This window comes from Aquila chrysaetos, chromosome 10, assembly GCF_900496995.4.
Source record: "Aquila chrysaetos chrysaetos chromosome 10, bAquChr1.4, whole genome shotgun sequence".
NCBI lineage: Eukaryota > Metazoa > Chordata > Aves > Accipitriformes > Accipitridae > Aquila > Aquila chrysaetos.
This window is the reverse complement of record NC_044013.1, coordinates 38,885,019-38,910,103: the sequence shown is the minus strand read 5'-3', so window position 1 is coordinate 38,910,103 and position 25,085 is coordinate 38,885,019. Positions and strand designations below refer to the sequence as shown.

General features: G+C 45.1%; 3 protein-coding genes across 11 annotated transcripts in view; 2 read left to right on the top strand and 1 right to left on the bottom strand.

The window, feature by feature from the left end:
- Positions 1 to 7,243, top strand: part of NCOR1 (nuclear receptor corepressor 1) — a 75,347-nt gene extending 68,104 nt beyond the window's left edge. For 5 of the 6 annotated variants that reach the window (XM_030027406.1, XM_030027405.1, XM_041126577.1 and 2 more), the window contains 5 exons: positions 577 to 719; positions 2,009 to 2,062; positions 3,194 to 3,415; positions 3,990 to 4,172; positions 4,401 to 7,243. In XM_030027406.1, coding sequence (XP_029883266.1) covers positions 577 to 719; positions 2,009 to 2,062; positions 3,194 to 3,415; positions 3,990 to 4,172; positions 4,401 to 4,588 — 790 coding nt within the window. In that variant the 3' untranslated portion in view covers positions 4,589 to 7,243. The remainder of the gene's footprint in view (positions 1 to 576; positions 720 to 2,008; positions 2,063 to 3,193; positions 3,416 to 3,989; positions 4,173 to 4,400) is intronic. The other variant, XM_030027407.1, reaches the window with a different exon arrangement.
- Positions 7,244 to 8,302: 1,059 nt separating this feature from the next.
- TTC19 (tetratricopeptide repeat domain 19) lies at positions 8,303 to 12,865 on the bottom strand. 2 transcript variants are annotated; one of them, XM_030027436.2, is made up of 10 exons: positions 12,571 to 12,865; positions 12,432 to 12,505; positions 12,190 to 12,300; positions 11,587 to 11,625; positions 10,974 to 11,030; positions 10,639 to 10,700; positions 9,971 to 10,065; positions 9,614 to 9,768; positions 9,145 to 9,307; positions 8,303 to 8,623 (listed from the first exon to the last, which is right to left on the bottom strand). In XM_030027436.2, exons 1-10 carry the CDS (start codon positions 12,863 to 12,865, stop codon positions 8,490 to 8,492), a joined length of 1,185 nt encoding a protein of 394 aa, XP_029883296.1. In that variant the 3' UTR covers positions 8,303 to 8,489. The 2 variants fall into 2 exon arrangements, with proteins under 2 accessions (XP_029883296.1, XP_029883297.1); XM_030027437.2 differs by lacking the exon at positions 11,587 to 11,625 and having other exon boundaries at positions 12,571 to 12,781.
- Positions 12,776 to 25,085, top strand: part of ZSWIM7 (zinc finger SWIM-type containing 7) — a 21,500-nt gene continuing 9,190 nt past the window's right edge. For all 3 annotated transcript variants that reach the window (XM_030027452.1, XM_030027451.1, XM_041126600.1), the window contains exons 1-4: positions 12,776 to 12,876; positions 13,405 to 13,502; positions 15,327 to 15,348; positions 19,662 to 19,764. In XM_030027452.1, the coding sequence (XP_029883312.1) occupies positions 12,848 to 12,876; positions 13,405 to 13,502; positions 15,327 to 15,348; positions 19,662 to 19,764 (252 nt within the window). In that variant the 5' untranslated portion in view covers positions 12,776 to 12,847. The remainder of the gene's footprint in view (positions 12,877 to 13,404; positions 13,503 to 15,326; positions 15,349 to 19,661; positions 19,765 to 25,085) is intronic.

Genomic DNA, 25,085 nt, shown 5'->3' with positions numbered 1-25,085 from the left:
GATAACTGGTGGCTCTTGAGCCAAATTCCAGTCTGTAAGGTTATTTTACCTGGTTTCTAAGGATGCCTGAAATAGCTTATTTGCTTGGACCATGTGTGACAGAGTGGGTAAGCATACTTAAAAAGAAATACATCTTTTGTAGTGGCATACTGGGGACAAGAGTGAGCAGAAGACTGTAAATAGGAGGAGCAGCTAGGATGAGTATTTGAGCTTCTAGCTTAAGCATTTTGTTGCCTACCAATTTGCAGTGCAAACTTCAGCCAGCATGCAGGTTTCAAGGCAGAAGTAGGTATCCCTGCGATAATTTGTGAGAGCATCATCTCTGTACCACTCTCCAGCACAGGCAATGACATGGTCATTTTTTCTGTGAGCTGTAGAATCTTAAACCCTGTTACCTGGATAAAACAGATGTCCTTGGAGAGTTATTAGACTTGTCTAGTCCCCAGAAAACAGGCTGAGGAAAGAGTCTTAAAGCTCATATGAATGTTGGTGGTTTCTGCCTGACTGCTTTTGGAAAGATTTAAATGTACATCTCGAAAAATGTTCTCTCTCTCTGACACATGTTGGTCTTGGCAGGACTGACTCTCGCTCTCCAGGTAGTATGAGCTACTTGCCTTCATTTTTCACCAAACTTGAGAACACTTCACCAATGGTAAAATCCAAGAAACAGGAGATATTTCGAAAGCTGAACTCATCTGGTGGAGGTGACTCTGACATGGGTATGCAGGACTTGCCTTTTCACTGAATTTTCCAGCTTAAGCTTTACGTGACTGCCATCCACAAATGTCCTAACCTAAATATATTTCAAATAACACATGAATGAATATAAATCTATTAATACAGAACACATATAATAACAATTTATGACCAAAGAACTGGAAGATTGTTAGCTTTTTTCCTCTTTTTTTCCCCCTTTTTTTAATGCTGGTGTATGTAGGACTGTCACATTTAAGCTTTTTAACTCTTAATTTGAGGGATGGAAATGGTTTCTGAAAACCATGGAAAAAACAATTAACAAGAGAGTTGTTAAAACCTGACATTCTAGTTAACTTTGTGTCTGTAGTTTGCTTCGTATGAACATTAACTATTACACATTTTCCTTTTTGGAAAGGTGTCTTGAAACTGAATGTTTTGTGTTTTCTTGGGCCTTATGATTATGGCTGCTAAAAAGACATATTTTAATATAGCTTCAGTAATGGATACTGACATGGTGGAATATGATACTAGAACTATATTTTTGTTTTTCTCTTAGAAACCTTAACAGAACTTTGTATCAAAATTATCAGTAGTGAGAATTTAAGCTGGTTTTGAACTCAATACCTAATAGAGAGTGTTTATTTGAAAGTGAATGCTCTTGCATTGAGCAACCAATTAATCTCATTCTGAGAAACAAGGCTGTGTCGGTAAGGGTTGCAGTATTCTTTTTATTGGATCCCCATTGCGTGCATGATAGGTTTTGCTCTGTTGAAAACTTATTGTGCATGCTTGGCATACAAGCACACTTTTCAGTGCTGCCAATAATCTTTTCATTTACATATTGAATTCAGTGTTATGGTTTAAAATCTTTACCTGTATTCTGTCCAATTTGAGAATAATGTGGGGAAGGCGGTGGTTTAGCCACTCCAAAGTTGTTGCCATTAATTTTTTTAATACATACAAATACTCAGCCTCTGAGGTTCATATGTTAAAATCTGTATTTAGCGAATCAAATGCAGCTTTGCATCTTAAAGTACATAGATGGTGAAATTTCAAAAAGTCAGTCTGCTTTCTGAAGTAACATCTTTAAAAGAAGGTTAGCCGTGACTGTATAAGATACTTTTACCCTTGTACTGATCATTTTCCTGAGAAGACATAGATGCATATTCATCTTAGAAGAGCGAGAAACAAAAAACCGAATATTGAAAATAGTTCAAAAGTAATTATACCTTGTGCATTAGGACTAGTAATGATCACTTACAGTGATCATCAGTACTGAAAAACTCAATGAAATGTTGTGTTTTAATTGCAGCAACTGCTCAGCCAGGGACTGAAATATTCAATTTGCCAGCAGTCACTACCTCAGGTAAGTTTTTCAGTAAAAGAAACAACATATGTTTCAGAAAAAGTAAACTGATATACTATCTTTCATTTATGTGCTTTGGGGTGTCCAGTAAATGAGGAAGATTATGAAAATTTAAAAGGTAATAGCCTACGTGAAAATTTGTTTCCTGTATCATAGGGAAAAGCAAAATGACCAAAGGAGGTTTCAGAAAATATTTAAATGGGAACTTAAGCAAGAATGATTTATTTCTATGTGCTCTGCAAATCTTACACAGAGGTAGAAGTAATGAAATTGGTTAGCATCTGACTTAAATAGAATTTAAATACAGTGCAGTTCAACAAAACTTGAGCTTAGTTGATCAAATGCAATTTACTTTATAAACTGGGGTATTTAAAATACTTACTGATTATTTTTTTTCCTATGATAAATACATGATAAAACCCACCAACTGTCTATGAGACGAGGAAATTAAATATAACCTGTACTTTTACTGTGTTAAAGAGACAAGTGAGGCAGAGAATTGAACTGAAATGTGGGAGATAGGAACTGCCATATCTGAATCCTGAGTTGTACCACAGACTGATTTTACATGATTTTGGCTAGTTGCTGCCCCTTGTGGTACAGTGCTTCTGTCTTTTAAATGGAGAAAGTACTGATCTCCATTAATTTAGATGGAAGACAAGCTTTTGGAATAAATATTTGCCACATATCACGCTTCATAAAACAAATGAGTATGGATTATTAATGAGAGAAGTATTCTGCTGCTGTCTTCTCTTACAAGTGAATAATAGCTGCAGATTTTACTTAATATGCTATCACAATCAGCATGCTCAGCTTCCTTTGCTATTTTAAAAAAAACAACAACAACAAACAAAACAAACAGTAAAATTTACCCTCTTGCAAAGAGTCTGACATTCAGTGGCACTACTGATGTAGGTCTTCAGTGTTTGCTGGCATGTGTAACTTGTAGCCATTGTGAGCTGCTTTAGAGCACGTAGCTTCGCGTTTAAAAAAATCTCATCTTTGGTTCTCCCCCCACCCCCCACCTTTCTGCCTCTCTCAAATCTTTTCCCATATCCCTTTGTAATTTCTCTGAGATATGTTTTTTGCTTCCCCCCCCCCTTTCCCTGTATGTTTTCTTTTGTCTCCCAGGTGCAGTCAGTTCTAGGGGTCATTCCTTTGCAGATCCTGCCAGTAATCTGGGTCTGGAAGACATTATTAGGAAAGCATTGATGGGAAACTTTGATGACAAGAGTGAGGAGCATGGAGTTGTAATGTCACAATCTATTGCGGTAGCACCTGGCAGTTCCAGTGCTGCAGTATCAGCAAGTAATGAGACGCGTAGGGAGGAAGCTAATCCATCACCAAATTCAGGTGAGGTATTGCAACTGCTAAATATTTCATGGTCTTAAAGAAGAAAAAAAAATAAATTAAGGGTTTGAATAAACTTGGTGTCACTGAAAATCACTGTCTTTCCTCTGGAAGTGATAGAGGTGGTGTTTCCCTCTAGTGGTCCTGGCTTTCAAAATGGTGCTGGTGCCTTCAGGAGCATTAGCCAGTATTTCTTGGAGAATGACAACACTGATGAAACAGGGAAAAGATAACAACAGGGTGTGTTAGATACCTGAACCTTCTCAGTGGTTTGATGAAAATGCATGTGTAGTACATCACCTATAAAACATATGTAACAGTGGGAGCTAGCTTGAACTGAAAACATCTCCCTTCCTAAAAATGGAAATATAACTCTGTTGTGATAACAATAGGGATTTTCTAGGAATACTATGTTAGAAGACTAGCCTATACAGTCACTAATTGTAGTAAATCAGCATTCCAGAAGACACCAGTGTGAAACTCCTGTTTGCTGCTACGTGATAATTTATAGAAACAAACATACAGAGGCTAAAATTCGGTGTGATGTTTTTGTGAAATCTGTCCCTTCTATTTCCAGGAGGGGGAGTCAGCAAGCAGAAGCTCATTGGCAAGTCAAATAGTAGGAAGTCTAAGTCTCCAATTCCTGGACAGGGGTATTTGGGAACCGAAAGACCTTCTTCTGTCTCATCTGTACATTCAGAAGGGGACTACCACAGACAGACTCCAGTGTGGGCCTGGGAAGACAGGCCTTCATCAACAGGTGAGAAATGGGTTTCTTTCAGACTTAACAAACCACATGTGGATTTGTAGAGAGGTCAGGTGTAGACATACTGTAACACTGGTATATTGGTCAAAAGTTTACAGCATATGAGGATTTTCTGAAACAGACTTTTTGCTAGTTGTCACAACCAAAACCAGACTATCTTTCAGATACAGATCTCTTAGAACAGCTTGTGTTTTTGACTTGGACAAACTCTTTTTGATTCAGGTTCAACACAGTTTCCTTACAACCCGTTGACGATGAGGATGCTCAGCAGTACACCGCCAACATCCATTGCGTGTGCCCCACCGTCCATAAGCCAAGCAACCACTCACCAACAGAACAGGATATGGGAACGAGAGCCTGCACCACTGCTTTCAGCACAATATGAGACTCTGTCTGACAGTGATGACTGAACTATGCAGATTTTTTTTTTTTTAATTTGCGAGTCAAAAAAAGAAATCTATTTTTGACTTGTGCCCATAGAGACTTTCCAAGAGAGCAAGGGCCACACAATGAAGAATTGATGGAGAGTCCGTTAAATGCCTTCTGCACAGGCCGTGTGTTGGAGGATTGTGATCAAGAAGGTTGACTTACTGAAGATAAATATGTAAAGAGTTTTTAAAAAATGTGGACTATTCCTGTTCTACATCTATTTGTAAAGAAAACCATAATGTCTTTAAATCATTCTTCTGTAAATAGAGAGTACTTTTTGCAGTGTTTTTTCCCTTGCTATAGTATCTGGTGTACTTATGTTCAAATCATTGCCTAAAATTTGGGGGTCATTTTGTAATTTTTTTTAAGCATTTTCTCCAGTGTAGAGTACTCTTCATAACCCTAGCCTCCCTACCAGCCTAGCCTAACCATAACCCTAGCCTCCCAAACAGCCTAGCATCATTGCCCATTTAATGCCATGCCACTTCTTGCAGGCATTGTGCTTTTCTATAATTTTTTTTCCTAGACACACTTTCTCAGTGGTGTTCAAGCTCTTGTGAAAATGTTGATTTTTAAGACTGACCCCTTAATGAATTCTGTACATTAACATAGTCCAGTTCGCTGGAATAAGAAGGTATATTTCTTTGAATTTTAAATTCTGCCACATTGTAAATTTTTGGTGCGGTTGGTTTTATTTAGCAACACTGCAGAAATATTATTGCATGGGTATGTTATGGTTCATTTTTAAAAGGATAAAAAAAACCAAAAAGAACAGCTTCTGGAGGCATACCTCACTGTTATGCACACTGGGAATTTTAACTGTGCCCCAAAAGCCTATCTTAGTGTTTTCTGTTTCTGCATTGTATGCAGTCAAAACAGGCTCCTAAATTTTACTGTTATATTTAACCACAGCAAATGGCTTATCTGAACAGAGGCTCTGGGTGGGTTGATAAATCCTTTAAGAAGAAAAACCTCTACGTCCCAAGTTTAAATAAAACAAAATGCTTTTATAGAATAATTGAGCAACACACGAGTCAACTACTTGGCTTCTGTTACAACCAGTTTTGAAGTAGGTACTGTGATTTTTACCTTCCTCCAGTCTGATTTTAAAATCTTTATGTAATAATTATTTTTAAGTCTGTGTCCCCATCCCAATCCCTAGCCCTATAAGCAAGCTTTTGGTGGAAGTCCTTACGAATGCTTGGCTTAACTCCTAAAGTGTGCAATACTTGTTAGGGTGATTTTGATTTTTAAATTGTTTATGGTACTAGGAGAGTCTCCTTAATCATTCATCTATCAATGCCTGCTATGATATGCTTGTAGCTCATGTACATACATCTGGGTAGTGATATCACAGGGTGTCCTGACATCCATCTTCAAAAGCATCATTTTTTTGCTGCACTGACCTCAGGAAGTGAATTTAAATCTTCTGGGGTAGAAGGACTGATTTACAGATAGCACTGAGTTGGGGGGTGGTATGGTCTGTCAGATTCCAAACTGCTTTTGCATCTCATTGATTACAGAGTCTTTACCTTGAAGTTATTTTCCAGTCAAAATATTTTTAATTTAACACTGTATTTACGATAAGTATAATGCAGCTGTGTAACCTTAAGCCGTGTAAGCTCCACATCTTATGGAAGGACTGTAATGGTCCAGTTACAAACAGGAAGAAGTACAGAACTCTTTATCAATAGCAAATTTACTTTGAGTACTTCAGAGGAAAGCCTTTTTGCCCTAAGTGTGGGAAAGAAAAAAAATCCAAAGGAACTCATTTGGAAACTTGACACTGTGTTGCAAATACAGAATTATTTTGCTACTTTTTTTTAAACGCTGCATCAGAGTAGATCAGTTGCCAGTCTTAAATCTCCTTGCAGTCTTTCTCTGAGAAAGGGTTTTTCTCACCCTCCCATCCTTTACCCTTCTGGCTTTGAAGTAGTGAAGTTTTCATCCTGTTTGTAGACCTGTGCTCTTATTTTAACTTTTTTGTTCCCACAGCAACATATACTGGAAAACATGTTGATCTGCCCTTTTTGTAGATTTAAATTTGGAGTGGAAAGTTCCATTCTAAAACTCACTTGTTCTCACTTTCTTAGTGTAACAAATACAACGTGAAAGAGGCATGTACAGACAAATGTCTTTGCTAACTGTACAGTAAGTATAGCATGTTCATTGCAAAGCTTCATGTTATTGCTGCTGCAGCAGCAAGATATCCAAAGTAGGATAGTCACTTTCTCCTAAGATACAGCTTGAGTGGCATTTGCACATAAAATGTTGCTGCTTTTTTGTTTGTTATCTGAGTTCTAACTTCTCCAGCGTAAAAACCTCTCCAGAGCCTAAGTTAGGGTTTACCACAATTCCAGTAATTTTCAAGTATGGAATTACATCTGACCTGTTTCAAACAGGAGGGTGTTTGTAAATCATGTTTACAAAGTGTAGTTTACTACAAATTTTTAAGTGATTTCTGATCAGCGCTTTCACAATGCTTTCCATCTTGATATGTTGCGTGATTCTGATATGAAATCATTTAAGACTTGAAAAACCCATGCATCATAAACCAACTTTTTTTTCCACACAATGTCTTCAGTAGACAGTGACTTCTGGATTCAGACCAATCAATAAAGGGGATCAGTTCTCCATTTGCTTTTCCTGTGTCTCCCTCTTGTTTTGCAGCATCAAGCTATGTTCATGAGAACAGGCAAAACACTTCCCTTAGGGGGTGCTGCAGGGTTCCCAGTTACCACTGCTGGAGTATCGAAGGTCTGCCACTTAAAAACCAAAACCCAGAACTTTAAAGATCAGCTCTAATGTGTTAGAGCCTTTCTGTTAGGACAAGCGTGCCTGTTACAAACAGCCAGCCATATTTTTACTTCTTAGCTTGCTGTATATGTGAATTAAGTTTTTCTAGCTTTACTGCACATCTACTCTAGAAAACCTGCATGCCTCTTCTTAGCTCAAAGTTAAGCAGAACTGAAGCCACTAATGCTACTTGTAAGTAAACTAATAATGATGCTATTAACATTAAGGGTTGTACCAACCAGCTGAAGCTCTTAAAAATGAGAGGTTAAAATAATGCTCGGTTAGTGACAGGATTACAGTTGGTTCTACTATCCTAGCTAAATATGATAACTTCAGAAGCCTCAGCATTCTAGCACTGACCTATCCAAGAAAGGAGGACAGCTTTGACACTGTGTGCTCTTGACTGGGGTAAGGTAGCTGAGTGTTTTACTACTGATGACAACAGCTCTGTTTTGGTCTCACCCCTCGTCTGAGAGGGCATGTTCAACCTTTAGATGCTAAACGCTTTGAAGAACACCACTTGCTCTTCAGGCATCGTGTTTGAAAAGGACATGGAGCTACAGCTCTCTCATAGTACAGGTATAGCCTGGGAAATGCTCTGTTGAAGTTAACATATACTGAACTGTAGCACTGACAAAAGTACACCCTGTTGTGCTAGCCAGCATGTAAAGAGCGAGGCAATTCCTGCCTGTTCTTCTTTTCATGACTTAGCTTTTGTATAGCCGTGTTTTGAAACAGAATACTTCCGTGAACAGTCAGGAGTAGCAAATGACTACTCCTTCACTGAACTGCAAGTATTAATACCAGGCTACACTTGCCCTTTGCTGGCAGTCAAGACAAAGTTAAATCACTAGCACAGTAGGTCACTCTAACCATAGACTACACCACAAAAATTTACATAGGTTAAGATTTCACAACTTTATTTTGGGCCAAGTTGCTAGGCAATAGCAGCCCTTCTTCTTAAGCAGTCCTTAAACTCCGCATTGCTGTTCCCCTGGAGAATTGCACCAAACTGGTCCCAGGCTGCTTGCAGTGACCAACCCTTGCTGCTGTCAGCCACCTCAAGGTTGGACTCTGTGGCCAAACTTATTTGGAGCCCTTTCTCCTCTTGGCCAGCTCAGCTAGTTCTTCCTGGATATGCTGGACAGAAGCAACATCTCCCTTCTGTTGTGCCTGCTTGAGAGCTTCTTTGTACACTTGTTTTGCTTGCAGAAAGTCTTCTGTAGTAAGAGGGAAAAGTAGCATGGCTAGCCAATTACAGTGCCCATTTTCAGAGTCCCCTCCTGAAGGTGACCACATGCAAAGGACAAGCATACTTGGAACACATCAAGAATTAGGGAGGTTCAGAAAACATCCAGCATAGGGTGCCAACTATGAGAGCTAGACAGCAGCAATGATGATGGGACAAGGTGCTGCTTCAGCATTAAGATCTCATAGAAACAAGTCTCAAGCATGTCTTCTGTCCTTTTGGAACCAGTTACTGTACATACAGGACAAGGGAAACAAGATCCCCTGGCAACCTTTTGAGTCAGATGCACCAGTACTGCATTTATCTTGGACAGGATCCTTCAGCAGCTGAATTCAATTTGGGTGCAACATAGGTTGCCCACACAAAGTCAGCAGACCTACTACTTAGACTAAAAATAGTAACGCAAAAATAAGACTATAGTTCAGTCCTACAATACAGGTATCCACAGTCAGCACAAGCACAGTGACATAGGCTGGACATTTATTTACCTACCTTTGTGCATCAGAATTGCTGCCAGGTTATTCAGCACCATGTGCTCCTCAGGGTGTTGAGTCTCCTTTGCCAGCTCAGCTGCCCTCTTCACATAGGAATATGCCTCATCGTAGTGCCCCTGAGCATCCAGTACAGTTGCTAAGTCATTTATCAGGATGACAGTCTGTACCAGGACAGAAAAGGAAGCCTCAGAGCAACACTTGGTATAGAAGTCTGGGGCAGCAGGAGCACCACATTCATTCCCCTGTCACACTAGTAAAAGTAGTATTTGCCAGAGAAGTTTTCAGTAAGAAAGCATCTTATATTTGTATATCAGCATGCTGCATGCTCATTGTTCCTGGCAGGAAAACAGAACATAATTCAGTGCTGTGTACATTTGATGGCAGCAAAGCTGCTTTTAAAGATGCCTCATTCCCTAGGACATTAGCCTTTCTTTCCCTAGTAGTCCAACTACGATTGTACAAGTCACCTGTGGATGAGTCTCTCCCTGAACATCATTTGATATCTGCAGAGCCTTCTCATACATTTTTTGGGCCACTGGGAGCTGGTTAATGCTTAGGAGATAGCGAGCATAGGAGTCTAGACTCATCCCAAGCAAGAGACGGGTGTTGGCCTTTTCTTCAGCTGCAAATAGAGAGGAGTGGAAGTAATCACTTCTACAAGATCAAGCATGAGTCTCCATCCTACAAGAGCAGGAAACTCATGTGGTGTGAAGACAATGGATTGGCATGAAGATGGTGCTTAGGCAATATGGTAAGCAGCATCAAGGAGAGGGAAACGAAGAAAAGATAATGAGAGAAGCCTTTGGCAGACAAGGCAGTCCCACCTGGTAAGACATCCTCAGGCAAGTCCTTTTGCTTGGCAATCTTCTCCTCTAAGGTCAGGATGCAGAACTCATAGCCAGCCAGGGCTAATTTGTGCCTGCAAAGTGCAACAACTCAGCAAAGCAAGGTTCCTTCCATCCCTGAAGGGACAGATGTGAACACCTTCAATCCCTCATTCTAAAGGGCCTGTAAGACAGCTTTTCCCCTCAACCAGACCCTTCTTGCCCGTAATGCTTTCTTCTTGATCGTGGCCTGGACCCCCCTCTTGACCCATGGGCAAAGGGGTCCAAGAGGTGGAGAGGGCCCCCCTCCCCCCAAACAAGGCCAGCTAAGGCAACCCATGCCAATGCTCCACTGAAAAGTGAAGCTACAACCAGCCACCAACTGCTTCAAAAGCCGCCTTTCCTGTGAGATGTGGATTTAAGACTAAAGAGCAATGTCCTCTACGGCTACTTCTGCCCTAAGCTGGGCAGCTCCTACAGCAATCACTGTGCTGCATGACAGTGGGTACACAAATATCATGCCTGTGGGAACCTTTATGTTGATGTTATCTTCTCACATCAAAGCTTCCTCAGGCACTCTATTCTTAGAGAAAAGAGCCTCTGCTTGGCCACCACTGCCACTGTGAAGCTGAGATGAAAGCAAAAGATGCCTTTAGCAGGGAACTCACTGTTTCTGAGCAGCATAGATACTGGCCAGCTTGAGGGACATCTCAAGGATTGCATTGTCATCCTGCCAGGAGGACACACAATGCAACTGTTATTCTTCTTGCATCTCCCCGATAGAAACGTTACTTTGTCAGCAAACAAGTTCAGACCTTAAAAATCCCCATCCTATTGTCTCCAGAGCTGCTACCCATTGAAGGAAGTTCCTGAGAAGCCAGCAAGCTCACAGCTAGTATTGCCGATTTCCAGCAGGAGGTATTACAGCACAAGAAATAGACCAAAGAGTTGTGCACCACACTGTTAATACTTCCAGGTGAAAGCCTTTATCAGAAGAACATACCTCCTTCGCGTCCCCTGCAAGCAAATAGCTCATACTTGCTTTGTAGAGCTTTTCTGCCTGAAATGAGAATTTTGAAGAGAATACTGAGGAATGATGGCAGTCAAAACAAAAGATCTCTACCCTTTATGGAGGCAGACTACTGGGAGAAACCTGTCTCACAATTTGTGGCATTTACATTGTATGTCAAGACCAGTCAGAAGTGAAAGGCTAACCAGAGCCCAATGGTACTGCCAACCAGTGGGTCCTTTCAGTTTCTACTTTAGGACTGCTACACCAGCCATGAGTTTACCACATCTGTGTGCCTTCAGGGCTTTCCTGGATTCTCCTTGGGACAGGCACATCTAAATGCTTGACTGTGCCATTTGACAGCAAGAAGCATTCCTTCCCTTGCGCACCATGTTGGAGCTCAAAATTTAACTGTGAAAGCATCTTTCTTAGCAGCATATGCTCCATGGGACTGCAGTCCCAAGGCAGATTATTCTGCTTTATTCTGGGAGATCTCTGCCTCACAACTCTCAGCATGCAGCTTGTCACAGCACGCCACACCTTCAAGATCTTGCACAAGATGTCAGCCTTTTAAAATTCAGAGGGAAAAAAAACCAGAGTTACTCACATTGTCCAGCTGTCCCTGCATGAAGGCCACGTTTGCCATCTGGAAGAGGGAAGCAGTGCTGAAGCTTCACAAAGGCTGCGGGGACTAGCCTCAACGCAACTGCTTTTTCTTCTACTTATGCCTCCACTATAGCCCCAGTATATGGCACTACACCCCCCAAAGGGACCTGCAGCCCCATGGCGACTTCTAGCACGGACTAGAGATGATACGAGGGGAGACCTTATCACTCTCTACAACTAACTACCTGAAAGGAGGTTGTAGTGAGGTGGGTATTGGTCTCTTCTATCGAGTAACTAGCAATAGGATGAGAGGAAATGGCCTCAGTTTGCACCAGGGAAGGTTTACATTGGATATTAGAAAAAATTTCTTTACTGCAAGGGTTGTCAAGCATTGGAACAGGCTGCCCAGGGAAGTGGTGAAGTCACCATCCCTGGAGGCGTTCAAAAAACGCGCAGACGAGGCACTTCAGGACAGGGCTTGGTGGGCACGGTGGTGTTGGGTTGACGGCTGGACTCGATGCTCTTAAAGGCCTCTTCCAACCTAAACGATTCTATGATGCTATGACATGGCACAGCCCCTGCCAGCTCCCCCCCAGCACCTTACCATGCTGTAGGTGTAGACGATGGCTTTCCTGTTATCCGACTGGTGCGACAGCCGCAGGGCTTGGTGCAGCACCCGCTCGGCCTCCCCCAGCTCACCCTTCATGACGCTGAGCTGCAGAAAGCGTAGGGAAAAGCCGAGGGGCAGGTCACCCGCCAGAGCCCACGCGTGACGGCCCCCCGCTGAGGTAAATCACCCACCCCCGGCCGCCACGTCCGCGTCCCTGCAAGGGGCCGGCGCCTCACCTTGGCTCTCTTCAGCAGGAGGATAATGGCGTCCTCGCCCTCCTCCTCGGCGTCCCTGGGGAAGAGGGAGAAGGCTGCGGGGCGAGGGTGACCGCCCTGCCCCGCACCGCCCCGGCCCGCGGCCCACGACCCGCCTCACCTCCCAGGAGGCCCAGGGCACCCCCGACCGGCCGGGCCCACCGCCGACGGGCGAACCCCGTCCTGCCGCCGCCGCCGCCCTCCTCCCCTCGGGCCCCGCCACGCCAGACGGTTCGGGACGGCGGGAACCCCGCGGGGCAGCGCCGGGCGGCCAGGCGGCACAGGGCCCGCGGCACCCCCGCCGCCAGCATCCTTCTCCCCGCGGGCCCTTTAAGAACTCGCCCTCGCCACGTGATGCGGGCCGGTGCGTCACCCGGGGCAAAGGGCGCCTTGTTGCTATGGAGACGCGCCCTCATGGCGGCCACAGGTAGGCCCGATCCCGGCCCCGGGGTCGCCGTCCCAGGACCGGCGGCTCTAAATAGCTCCGACGCGGCTCCGCCGTGCCGAGGGGGTCCCCGGGGACCGTAGCGGCGAGCAGCCGCCGTGGCTCCCGCTGTCGGGGCCTGGTAGCCGCCGGCCTCTTCCCTGAGAGATCCCCAGCGCGGGTGGCGGGCCCCGGCGGCGGGTGGGCTGTGCGTCGTCTTCTGCCGGGAACTGCCTTGGCCCAGCGCCGGGACGCTCCGGGCCAGAGCCTCGTCCTGTTGCCAGATGTGTGCCCCCGGTCCCCTTCCACGGGACGTGTTTGTACGTGTGGGTATCTGAGAGACACCCCTGTGTTTTTGAGAAACCCTTTGTTCCACGAACGCATTTCAGAAGTTGCTGAGGATGCCCTTCCTTGGCCGCGATGCGGGGTTGAGAGAAGAGTCCAGCCCAGATAAACTGTCCTGGTTTATAGTATCTGCGGTGACCCTGGCGATTTCCCACCGTCTCCTGTTCCCTTCTGTCTTGCTTCCAGTCACGAGGCCAGTGCCAATGAGATGGATAGTACCTTGCCAGCAGTAGCAGAAGAGCTTTTGAAAGAGATCAAAAAGGCTTTTCAGGAGACCTCACACGGTACGTAAAGCAAAACAGAACCATCTCAGCAGGCGGTGGGCCAGTAATACTGGCACGGTCAAACCTTCAGGTAGCAGTGAGGGTTGTTCGCCTCCTCTCGTTTGTATCTTCTGCAGACTGTCGCGTAAGGGGTGGCCTTCACTTTCAGGAGTGGCAAGTTGTATCGGGTGTTTCCAGCTTTTGTGTCCTTGTCTGGAGACAACACAAAGGGGTTTGAAGCACAGATAATGAGGAGCAGCCCCCTTCTCAAAGTCAGGCCCTTTCAAAGATTAGACCAGTTCGGACACTTTTTTTGAACGTGGAACCTAGGGTGATGCTGATTGCTTAGAGCTTGTAGTGTAAGTGGTTGCACTTGAGGGATGATAATTTACATACTTCCAGGCAGGCATTTAGTTGTGCCTACTGTACTCCTGTTTTTATAGACTCACTAATTTAAAGACTAGAGTTGAAAGGGAAATCTTCATAAACCCAATCATGTTTCATGACTGACCGGCAGAGGGTGTTGTGTTAGTGATCCCAGGGCAAAGAACAGCTTTCCTGTTGCTTGAATGAAGCAAGCATAAGCCAACAGTTAAATCTTGGCCAATTCTAGCAGCTAGTTAAGAACAATTACCTTCATTGCACTCTGGATTACTAACATAGTTCTGTAATCTGTGCTGAAAGGATATTACTGTTTGTGTTTACTTGATAAGTAGCGCAGAATGGTTCTTCCTTAGGAAAGTGTCTATTTAAGGAATATTTTTAACTGCACTAAAACCAACCAAATAAACATTCAGAGAAGTCTGTCTGAGCACTACATTCGAGTGGGGAATGGGCAAAGACTTAATGTCGAAACTGTCAGAGTGACCACATTGACAGTTTTTTGGCATACTTGCAGTATGGCTCCCATCAGGTTAGAGTAGATCCAAAATCTACACGTGACTTTTAAAAAGAGCTTTATAAATCCTGTTGTAAACTAGAAAAAAAAAAGTCAACATTCCTTTTAAGGTATACTTGTCCTTAAAGCACCAAAATAGTACTAAGATGTACACTGAGACATAACTGCAGAAACAAACTGATCGATCACTTTGGAGAATTAAATTAGAATGAAGTTGGAAAAGTCAAACCAACAGCATAAGTCATAGAGAATATTTTGAATTGTTGGAACAAAGGATTTTAAAGTCAAAAGTCCTGATCTTCCAGTGGAATACAGAGACATAGTATACTGTGTCCCATCAGTGATAACAGAAAGATCAGATTGGATGATCAGAGCCTAAGCTGTTAGCTACAACAGACTAATTTTCTTAAGTGTAACTTTCCATCTTAACAAGAAGTTCCCATAAGTGAAGACATTATGTTTCTACATGCTGTATTAAGAGCTATAAACTAGTGACGCCCTGCAAGACTATACTGGGAAAAGAACAACATTTTTAAAGTTTTGATGCCAGAGTTCTCAACTCATGCCAAGAAAGTTTCGGGGAAACCAATATTTTTAACCAACTTCTTAAAGTGGCAGAGTAAGATGTTGAGGCCACATGCCTTTTCTTGAATGCTTTTAAAAGTAAGATATTATAAAAGTAAGGATATTTGGGCTTCTGCATTTCTTTTTAAAATTAATCCCTCTGGTTCTGATTGTTGTACTTGGTAAGTGCCTTAGCACTATCATAGCAGATCATTTTGCTGCTCCTTGTTGCTTTTTGGTGGCTAGAGAGGATGGCTAGAGCACTGCAGTCCTGTGTGACCTCTGGGGGTACGTTAGGGAGACACTAGCCTTCTTGTGATGTTGGTGTCTCTCACAGTGAGGAAATTCAGCAAAATCATGCTTCGTTTTTCTTTTTGTTGCAGTCCCTGATGACCTGCTGCTGGGGTAAGTATCTTTTGCTTCAGTTCTTGTCCCAGGTGTCGTACTAAAGGGCAGTTGATAATCTGCTTTCATCATAGTAAGACTATTTTTTTCCTGTGTTTGGCCAGTACATGTTTCTCATGCAGAGTTGCTACGTGGTTTTGCTGGTAGTGGAAATGAAGGTCCAAAGAGACAATCTCAAGGGTTTTTCCAGAGATTCCTGAAATTATCTCTGTATCACTGAATCTCCTGTGATGACTTGCTCTAATTTGGGTGGATTAAACATGCAGAAACCCAGAACGTTTAACCTGAGCTCTGAGTCCACCCTCAGATCTGGAATGAGATTTCTGTGAGAGTGGACTGTGTTTTAGAGTGATTCATGCCGCTGGAGTGCCCCATCTCCGCTGTGTTGATATCATTGTGAGCACAGCAGCATCCTGAGATCCCTTCTTCTGTTTGAGTCATGGGCATGTGTGATAGAAAGGGAGAAGTGAACATATCATCTCTCTACACAAGGGAATTGTTAACTTGAAGATTACCCTTAGAGTTTTCTTCTGTTTAGAAGAAGTCTCAGGTCAGCTTCATCATCCTTGCGTTGACTGAAGCTTGTGAACATTTCAGTCATTCCCAGGCAGTCTCCTAAGGGATGCAAGTTTCACAACTTCTGCAGCCCTCACTAATAGGTGTTAAAGGTAAAGAAAAGGCACCATCACAGTGAGAAAGGCTTTTCAGATTCATCTTCAACTTTGTGTTCCTGCCTGCCTGTAATTTAGCCAGGAGAGGAGATCACCAGGAACCCTTCAGGCCTTAATATCTTTGGGTCTAAAGTTATCTAACGTAACACTTGTGAAAGTTATGCATGCTGGCTCCCTCTTCTGGGACCACAATGGACTTTGAAGAGTGGGATTATATTTGACAAGTCTTGTAACTTTTTGTTTCCTTCTTGCCATAAAAGAAAAGAGGAGGAAAGAAATTCCCTTGTTAAGTTTAATAATGGTTGGGTGTTAACTGTTGGCAGTCAGATTTCCATCAATTCCCTGTGACCAGCAGCTCAGAAGTATTCTGATTTAATTTCTGAATCTCTTCCAAATCTCTGAAGTCCTTGAATTTCCTTTGGGCATTCCCATTACTTATTTCCTGTTAGACTGATCGAATTATATACATGGAAAAATAATTCCTCAAATTTGAAAGAGTTACTGAAACTCATTAAACTCAGCCCCCTTATAGTCCCAAACCTAATCATCAAGGAATGTCTTACGTTGAGTGTTCCCCCACCCACCTCCTCTCAGTCCAATCTTTATTGCCTTGAGTTTGTGCAACTGAAGTTTTGGTCTTCCTGGAATAAGTCTGTCTGCTTGGCTTGTTATCAATGAGATTGACTCAGACGCATAGGTCAGCCATGCTGCTGAGACGCCAGGGCTCTGCCTTGGCTCTTTGTGTCTTCACTGGAGTTGGAAATGTTCCTCTGCTTTGTCCTGTTCTCCTTCTCATGTTTTGTACTATCTTTTCATCACTGCTGATTTTCTTGTTGTTTACCCTTGTAACTAATCTAGACTACACAGATTTTTCTCAGCGGATAAAAGGTCTGTAAAGTTAACTGAGTTGCCCCTGAGCTCCTTGGAACACACTCAGAGCAGCTGGATATACAGGTCTAGAATAACTTTTAAGCCTATGAGCTGTCTGGACAATAGGCTAAAGGTACATATGTCCATATTTGACATACAGCTTATCACATACCCTCGCAAGTCATCAGCAGGAGACAAAAACCTCCTTGCAGGGATGTGCAGACAATGAGTATGTAGATGGAAATTACTGCACCTTCAGGACTCACAGCTCTTTATTTCTGCACTTGCTGGTGTGGAATTTTACAGCACCAAGCACAGCAGCAGCCAGAGACCAACATGTACTTCCACGGTGCTGCCTCACAGCACCGAGGCCGAGGAGAGGGTTGTGTAAAGACAATGTTTTGCAGGAAGCAAACGTGTATCTGAGCAAACCTGGCTAACGTTGTCTTTACCCCGTCCCAGGCACTCTCTGATCCATAAATGCTGTGCAGTAGTGCATCCCTGCATGGTGATGTGTCCTGCTTGGAAGGAAAGGAAAGGGAAAGGGGTTTTAGGGAGGGTGGAGTGACATAAGGCATGTGCTGTCCCTGAGTGTTTATCTGGAAGAAGTTTGCTGTCTCCGAGCCCTGCTGGTAGCTGGATTACAGATGTAAAACTACTGCTATCTGGTGGCTCCATGTGCAGTGATGTGCCTTAAGTATTTTCCTGAATGGTCTTTAGCTTCCTATTGATGCAATTTGGTGGGCAGAGAAAGAATAATTTATACCTCAGTTGTGACTGTGATGGAGGAGATGCGATCGCTACAGAGTGACTCATTCGTTCTCCAGGGTTTAAACCAGTTTCCCTGGGATGAGGAAGGAGCCCTACTGCTGCATTTCCTATTGCTTAAGGAGCTATTTATCATCCTTGCTCTCTCCTTGCTCTGAGGCACGATGTGTGGGCCATGACTGGAGGTGGGATTCCAGACCAACTGATCAATAGTCTGACCCAGGGCAACTCATCCAGGATAGCCTGTATGTACAATTAAGGTGTCCCAGAGCATGAGCTCCTTTTCCCCTTAGCATTAGCAAGTCTGCCTCCGTGTGCTCTTGTTTACCTGGTGCTGCCCCCACTAAAATCCCTGTTTATGCTCGTCGTGCTCATGTGACGGTTTCATAGTTTACTGCAACAAGGATAATTGGGCTGTGTGTGTGACACTGTTGCCTGTAACCTCTGTTGGATCCCCAGCATTGTGTATCCCCCAGGATTTCCTTCCTTCATCTTCTCTTTGCCAGCACGTCTTGCTTTTGCTGCCAGAGGTGCAGTTTTCCCTGAAGAAGACCTGGTGTATTTAGGGTGTTGGGCAGAAGGAAAGTTTCCAGTTTTAGAGTCTAGATTCACTGTTTGATAAATTGGTTAAGCACCAGTGCTCTCTCTACACAGACTTTGTATCAGAAGAACTACGGGAATACTAACAAAAAGGCTGATGAGATCACTGTAAGGACAACCCGTGTCTCTCGCTTCACCTACAGTCCCTTTGCAATAATCACTGATCTGTAAAGTGACTGTCAAGCCAGAAATGCTGCTCAAAGATAGCTCCTCATCTACATGGCTAACACTGTGTCACAGTCATAGAGACTGACTAAAACAATCTCACTTCTGTGTCTCTGATGTACTTTGTCTCATTTTAGTTCAGGACAGGAACCACTTCATGTCCTGTTTGTGCAGCAGGCAGCCAGAACAGTGTTTGGGTCATAGTGCTGAAGAAGAAACACATAAGCTGTAATGTCCTGTGTAAAAAAAAAATCTTTAAAATGCCTTGTAATTAAATCTGAGGGGGATTTTGCAAAGAAATGTGAGACTGTTTGGGAGCAGCTTGGAAATTTGGAAGTTCTCTTAAGAATATCAAAAACGAGCTCTGAATAGCTGGCAGAGTAGAGGCTATCCCTAAGGACTGAGTCCTGAGATTTTCTCAGAGGGACAGGGCAGGGATTGGTGGTCACCTGGTGAAAGCCAGCAAGCTGAGAATGACAAATACACTTCATTGCTTGGTAGCTGTTGTGGTTTAACCCCAGCCGGCAACTGAACACCACACAGCTGCTCGCTCACTTCCCCCCTCCCCGGTGGGATGGGAGAGAGAATTGGAAGAGTAAAAGTGAGAAAACTCATGAGTTGAGATAAAGACAGTTTAATAGGTAGAGCAAAAGCTGCGCACGCAAGCGAAGCAAAATGAGGAATTCATGCACTACTTCCCATCGGCAGGCAGGTGTTCAGCCACTTCCAGGAAAGCAGGGCTCCATTGTGCGTCACTCTGAACGTCCCCCCCTTCCTTCTTATTCCCCCCAGCTTTATATGCTGCACATGACATCATATGGTCTGGAATATCCCTTTGGGCAGTTGGGGTCAGCTGTCCCAGCTGTGTCCCCCCCACAACTTGTTGTGCCCCCCCAGCCTGCTCGCTGGTGGGGTGGGGTGAGAAGCAGAAAAGGCCTTGGCTCTGTGTAAGCACTGCTCAGCAATAACGAAAACATCTCTGTATTATCAACACTGGTTTCTGCACAAATCCAAAACATAGCCCCATACTAGCTACTATGAAGAAAATTAACTCTATCCCAGCCAAAACCAGCACAGTAACTTACTTAATGGAGCTGTTACTGGTGGGGTTTTGACAGGCAATGGGAACCTTTGACTGCAGGCCTTCAGGACTCCATAGGGCTAAATCCTATGGATTAAGGCTAAGGCAGGTGGTCTCCTTTTGTGGTGTCACCTAACTAGAGACACATTCTCTTTCAGGCTGAAGTTCATATTTGGCCCATCTGCTGTCCCAGCTTTGGAGTTGGTGGATCAGCGTTCTGTCACCCGAGTCGTGTCCCCCAGCGGAAGGACTGCATACCAGGTACACACTCCTCTTCAGTCTTACTTCCTGATGGTTTCCAGTTGACATGTGAGCCAATATTTTCCTAACTTGCAGAACATGGAAGGGCACTTGGATAAACATGGAGAGAATATCAGTGTTTTACAAAATCCTGAAGTGACACTGGAGAGCAGTAGCCACAGACTAGAATTAGAACAGCATGGTACACTACCATTTTCTTTGTGGCTCCCAGCCAGTCAGAGGCAATTTCTTACATGTTTGTGGGTATCACAGTCAGAAGGAAGTTTTCCAGGGATTGCTAATTTTGCTTTATTACTCTCATCCTATCCAGGAAAGGCAGTTCTTCCTCTTAACAAACTGTACACAAAGCAGTGTTATCTTCCATCACTGCATTTCTTTCCCTGTTGCCCTCCAAATCCTCAGTGTCCTGAACGCTCTTGACCTTTACTTGGCGATACGACCCTTGCCGCCTGGGACAAGGCAATGCTGGCCAAATCCGTGAGTTTCATTCTAGTTTGCTGTAGCCAAGTCTGTGAATCACAGAAGCATCTTTATAAAATGGCATTTTAGGGAGAAGAGCTCACCTTAGCCCTAAAGATCAAACTCCCTACAGCACAGGATCGGAGATGGAGCTGAGACTCATTAGGTAAAAAGAGGAGCCATTGGCACTTCTGACTTTTCTGTGGTATGCACAATTCCTTGCTCTACTGTGCAACAGCACCCGTGGCATCTCTGTTGGGGACAGTCTGTCCATTCTGTGAGCTGTTGACCAGCTCCATCCGGCCCATGGGGTCACAGTCAGAGACACACCGTGTGCTGTGCCCTAGCTAAGGCTGTATAAGCAGTGGGACCCTGTGCCCATAAGTTTTTGGTGAAGAAGCACCCAATTCCTTCTACTTAGCACTACTAACCCCTTCAGATAGCACAGCCCCCTCTATTGCTGAACTTGGTGCTGTGCCTTTTCACACACCAGAGAAGGGGGAATCTCTTTGCTCACTGTCGCAGCAGCCAAGAGGAACATTTCCAAATATCCTCCCTGCAAAGGGCCTTTTCTCCTTCACTGGAGGTGCTGAGATGCTTTGTGGGGTCATCTAGGGTAAGAGAAGAGCTGTGAAGCCAGGCCTCGGTAATGACACAAGCATTTTTCACGTGTTCAGAGCTTGCATTGCTCGTTTTGCACGTGGAGTCTATCGCTTCTGGGGCCTTGGAGAGGAGATCGGCCCCTCCAGAGAGGCATGATTCATAAACATACAGAGCTCAAGAACACAGCCTTTGATTTGAGTTGAGGGCTTGCCTGTGGTTATTTGGTAAAGCCTAAGAAGCACTGCTTCCAGGACCCTTATAATCAGCTGCCTTACTAATTGAATGCTTAAAGGCTTTTCCTTTTTTACTTTTGCTCAGCTGAATATGCCACTGGGCAGAGAATGGTCACATTCTCCTTGCAGAGCTTTGTCGGGCCATGCAGGCTAAGGCAGAGCTTTGCAGACTGGGATATAGTCTTCACTTAGCACTCTTGTGTGAAGGATGACAGGGACTGCTTAGAGTCTCTGGTCTTCCCAGGGAGCCTAAATATGTGCTCACATGCTCACAGCTTTTCTGCAGCATGGCAGAGTTATCTGCATCTTAAGAGGCCTAATATTCATCTCTTAGATGCAGGAAGCCTCGTGAGACATGGAGGAGTTCAGAGAAGCATGGTGAGAGGGCTTGGATGTGCTGGGTGCTGCCCTGACACCCTGTTCTGGTCTGGGCAGGGTCGCTGCTGAACAGCGCTGCCTCAAACTGCGTGTGCTGCAGCAAGGCAGGCACCCCTCCACACTACCCAGCCCTCTCCCCACTGAAGTGAGGAGCCAAAAATTCCTGCTGGAGGCAATCCTGCAGTCACTGAATGGGAGTTGCTGATTGATTAATATCTACTGATGGCCCCAACAGTTGGCTCAACTGGTGCACGTTGGAAAAGAGCGAGTGTCAGAACCGCTCACCTCCTGCCTCTGCAGGTAGAGGGAGCCGCCAGTTCCCCTGAGGGGAAGGAACCCCTGGACAGGTAAATCAGGGCTGGTCACCAGGAGTTAATGTAGGCCAAGCCCAGCCTTCAGCCAGGCACTTTGTAGCTGATGGGTATGACTTGAGCGGCCCCCCTGCATCACCGAAGGTTTTTGCCTGTGTCCTCCCAGCTGACAGGCAGCCTACAGGTACATGTGTGCTTCTGAGCAGCATTCCTCTTTAGTGGAGTGTGATTGCTGATTAAGGCCATGCTGCTGAGTTCATTAACAGAGGAATCTGAAGAGGTATTTTCTCTGGGGTTGTGAGGCTGGTCCAATTGCGAAATCCTTCCTCAGCACAGCTGTCTGAGATGCAAAAATAAAGAGCAGAGCCTCCCCTGAGGACGCTGCCTGGAGCAGTGACAGGAACGCAATCTGTGGACGTAGAAACCGAAACACTGAGTGGGATACTGCACTTAGGAGTAGCTGGGTAGCATGACTGGCTCTTCATTCATGTGTGTGTTTGGTGTAGGCATGTATCCCAGCTGTGTGCGCTTCTCCCTCAGCAGAGAAGCTTGCCCAGTGCAGTGGGGAGTGGGAGGGCATCCGTGGCTGCCTGGACAACATGCACAGTCATCCTTTTCACTTTTTCCCCAGAAAGTCAGCTCTGCCATTTGCACCCAGATGTGGTTGAGCTGGAATGTGAGGTGGTGCTTTCATTTGCAGCTGGATCTGGAGAACTGTTCTCTTTGAGGCTATGAGGCTGGTCCTACTGTGAAACTCCTTTGGGTTATCATAGCCAAATCTGAGATGTTGATACTTCACGGGCTAGAATGCTGTTTGCATTCCATATCTATCACCCAGCACACCTTGGGTACAGCTTCGGGGGAAAATGGCTCTGCTCAGACAGGCCTTAGGACTGCAGCCTGTGGTGTAGGCAGCTCTTGCCCTCAGGAACTGAGATGGGAGAAGAGCCCTCAGTCAAGTGAAAGCTATGATTTGTCTTTTAATGCTCAGGCATTAGTGCCCTTGCTGCTTAATAGAGGAGTAGCGCTGATGGGGTATTCAAGGGCTGATGTTACCTCAGAGTTGTTAATCATCCCAGAAGAGCTTGTACAATACCTGCCTACGCTGCAGACTAAAGCCAACCCTTGTAACTCCAGGTCAGGGATAAGTAAGTCTTACCTGCTGCAGAGATGGTGGATGCTGGCTGATGGTGGAGCTGTGCTGGATTCAGCATGTGTAAAGTGGTGAGCAGGCGGCGGTTGGGGTGCCTGTTAGCTACGCCTGAGTTGCAGAAATGCTGTGAGCTGTGGGAGTGAAGCCAGTTAGCAGGGGGAGAGGCAGTGCTTTAGCCCTCCTGCCAACTGTCACTTGCATTGCTCACATCCTGCACTTTTATTGGATTCTTCTTTTTTATGTCTTTTTTAATTGATTTCCTAGAACTGTATGGCAGCCTGCCCCAGCGTGAAGGATTTGAGCATCGGGTCCTGTCAGAGACTGTGGTGCTGCCTAGCTGTATGCCGGTGGCAGCACTAGCTGCCATGGTGCCACAGCTGGCCCTCCTGCATCCCCACATGCACGCTGGCAGGGACACCACCACCAAGGTGATTTTTCCTCTCCGTGCAGCTATCAAGCGCCTGGAGATGAGGGCAGCGGAAGGAAATCTCACAGCATCTCAGGGCCAAGAGAGCACCCCAGTGCCTGGCTTGGCTGCAGCTGGCCAGAAGCAGAGGCACCTTTTTCTCTTGGTCTTTGGATTTTATATTCTGCCTTATTAGGCAGAAGCTGCATTCTTGCCATCTAGGTCAGGACGGGGGAACGCTAAACTCAGCCCAAATCTGGCAGCGTCTGTGTCTTCCCCCCCGCTCCTCAAAGGAAAACACTTCTGAAAGAAAGGCACCATCGGAATACTTCATCTTGGAAAAAACAATCAAAGGGGCTAGAGAAAAACAAACTTATCACAAGTGAAACAAACTCAGCCTGGAGTATAAGGAGGGCCCAGGGTAAAGGCCAGACTGAAAAAAGAATGGTTTACCCTGAAATAGGAATGTGAGTCTTGTGTCCTGAATCTGCTGGCGGTAAGGGGGATTATGAGTCATAGGCGCTTCTGTGGGAGAGCTTAAACTTGTGGACGTCACCTTTCAGCCAAGGAGTGCAGAGAGAGCTCCAGGGGACAGGGGAAGGCTCCCCTTGCAAGTGCAGCTCTGGACCGGGAGGGACAGTGTTCCTCTCGAGGGATTTAGGAGTGCCAGGGGCATCCTGGAGGGAAGCAGCACTCTGCAGAGCTCCGCTCTCTTTTCACTTTTTTGTGTTTATCTTTGGATTTAGGTGTATGTGTACCACAAACCCAACTAGAATTTAAAGCCTGGTATAGGAGAGGAGTGTGGTGTGCCGTCAGAGCCCAGGGGCTTGTGTGCAGAGGAGGGCACTGCTGGTGATTACACCCATGTAAATCCCCACCATTCTCTGGAATATCCAGGAACAGTTAGTGCCAGCTGTTGAGGCCACAGAGCTGACACAAAGCACTTGCTCTCACCGTGGCAGATATGAGACACATCATGGCAAATATTCTGTGGTAATTGTGTTTTGGCCACGGGGTGCACTCATTTTAGGCCTCAGAGCATTAGTAAAGCCCATGCTATTGAGCAGAGGTTTCTGCTAAAAGGCTGCGAGTGTATTCTGTCCCTTCAGACCCTTCCCTTGCAAGAGGAGAGGGCAGAGCAGTTGGCTCTTAAAGTAGCTTTCTAAAAGCTATTTTCCAGTCTTGAAGAAAGCAAAAGAGAAATAATCCGTAGCTTGGCTTTTCTATACCATGCAGCGAGCTCCAACAGCTCACAGTTTGCCTGTCAGCTTTGCCGTGCTGGAAATGAACGCTTCCCTCCCCTGGCTGCCTGCATCCCGTGCCCATGGTGCAGAGGAAATATGCCTCAGTACCAGACTTACAGAGGAACAGCATGTAGGAAAAGGCAGCAGTGCTGTTCGCAAACCAGAGATGGAGCAGGGAGGCTTCTTCTCTGGAGACTTCAACTTTGTTTATTCAGACAAAACTGGATTCCAATAGCTGCAGCTGGTTTGGGGAGCAGAACAGCAAGAGCCTTTGCAGCCTCCAGCCACTGAAACTGGTTAGAAAAGGCCTCACTGCGAGTGCTCACTGCTGCTGTCCTTCCATCCCCAGGTCCATGGTGGCCCTGGATTCACAAATGAGCTTTCTGTGTCAAGAAACGTTTGTCATCTTCAACTATCCTGTGCCTGCCAGTACTGGGGTAGGGAGCTCGCTGGAGGGGCTGGCAGCTCGCCGTGCTACCGGCTTTGGGAGATCAGGGGACAGAGCTTTGTGCTACTGCCCTTTTCCTGATCTCT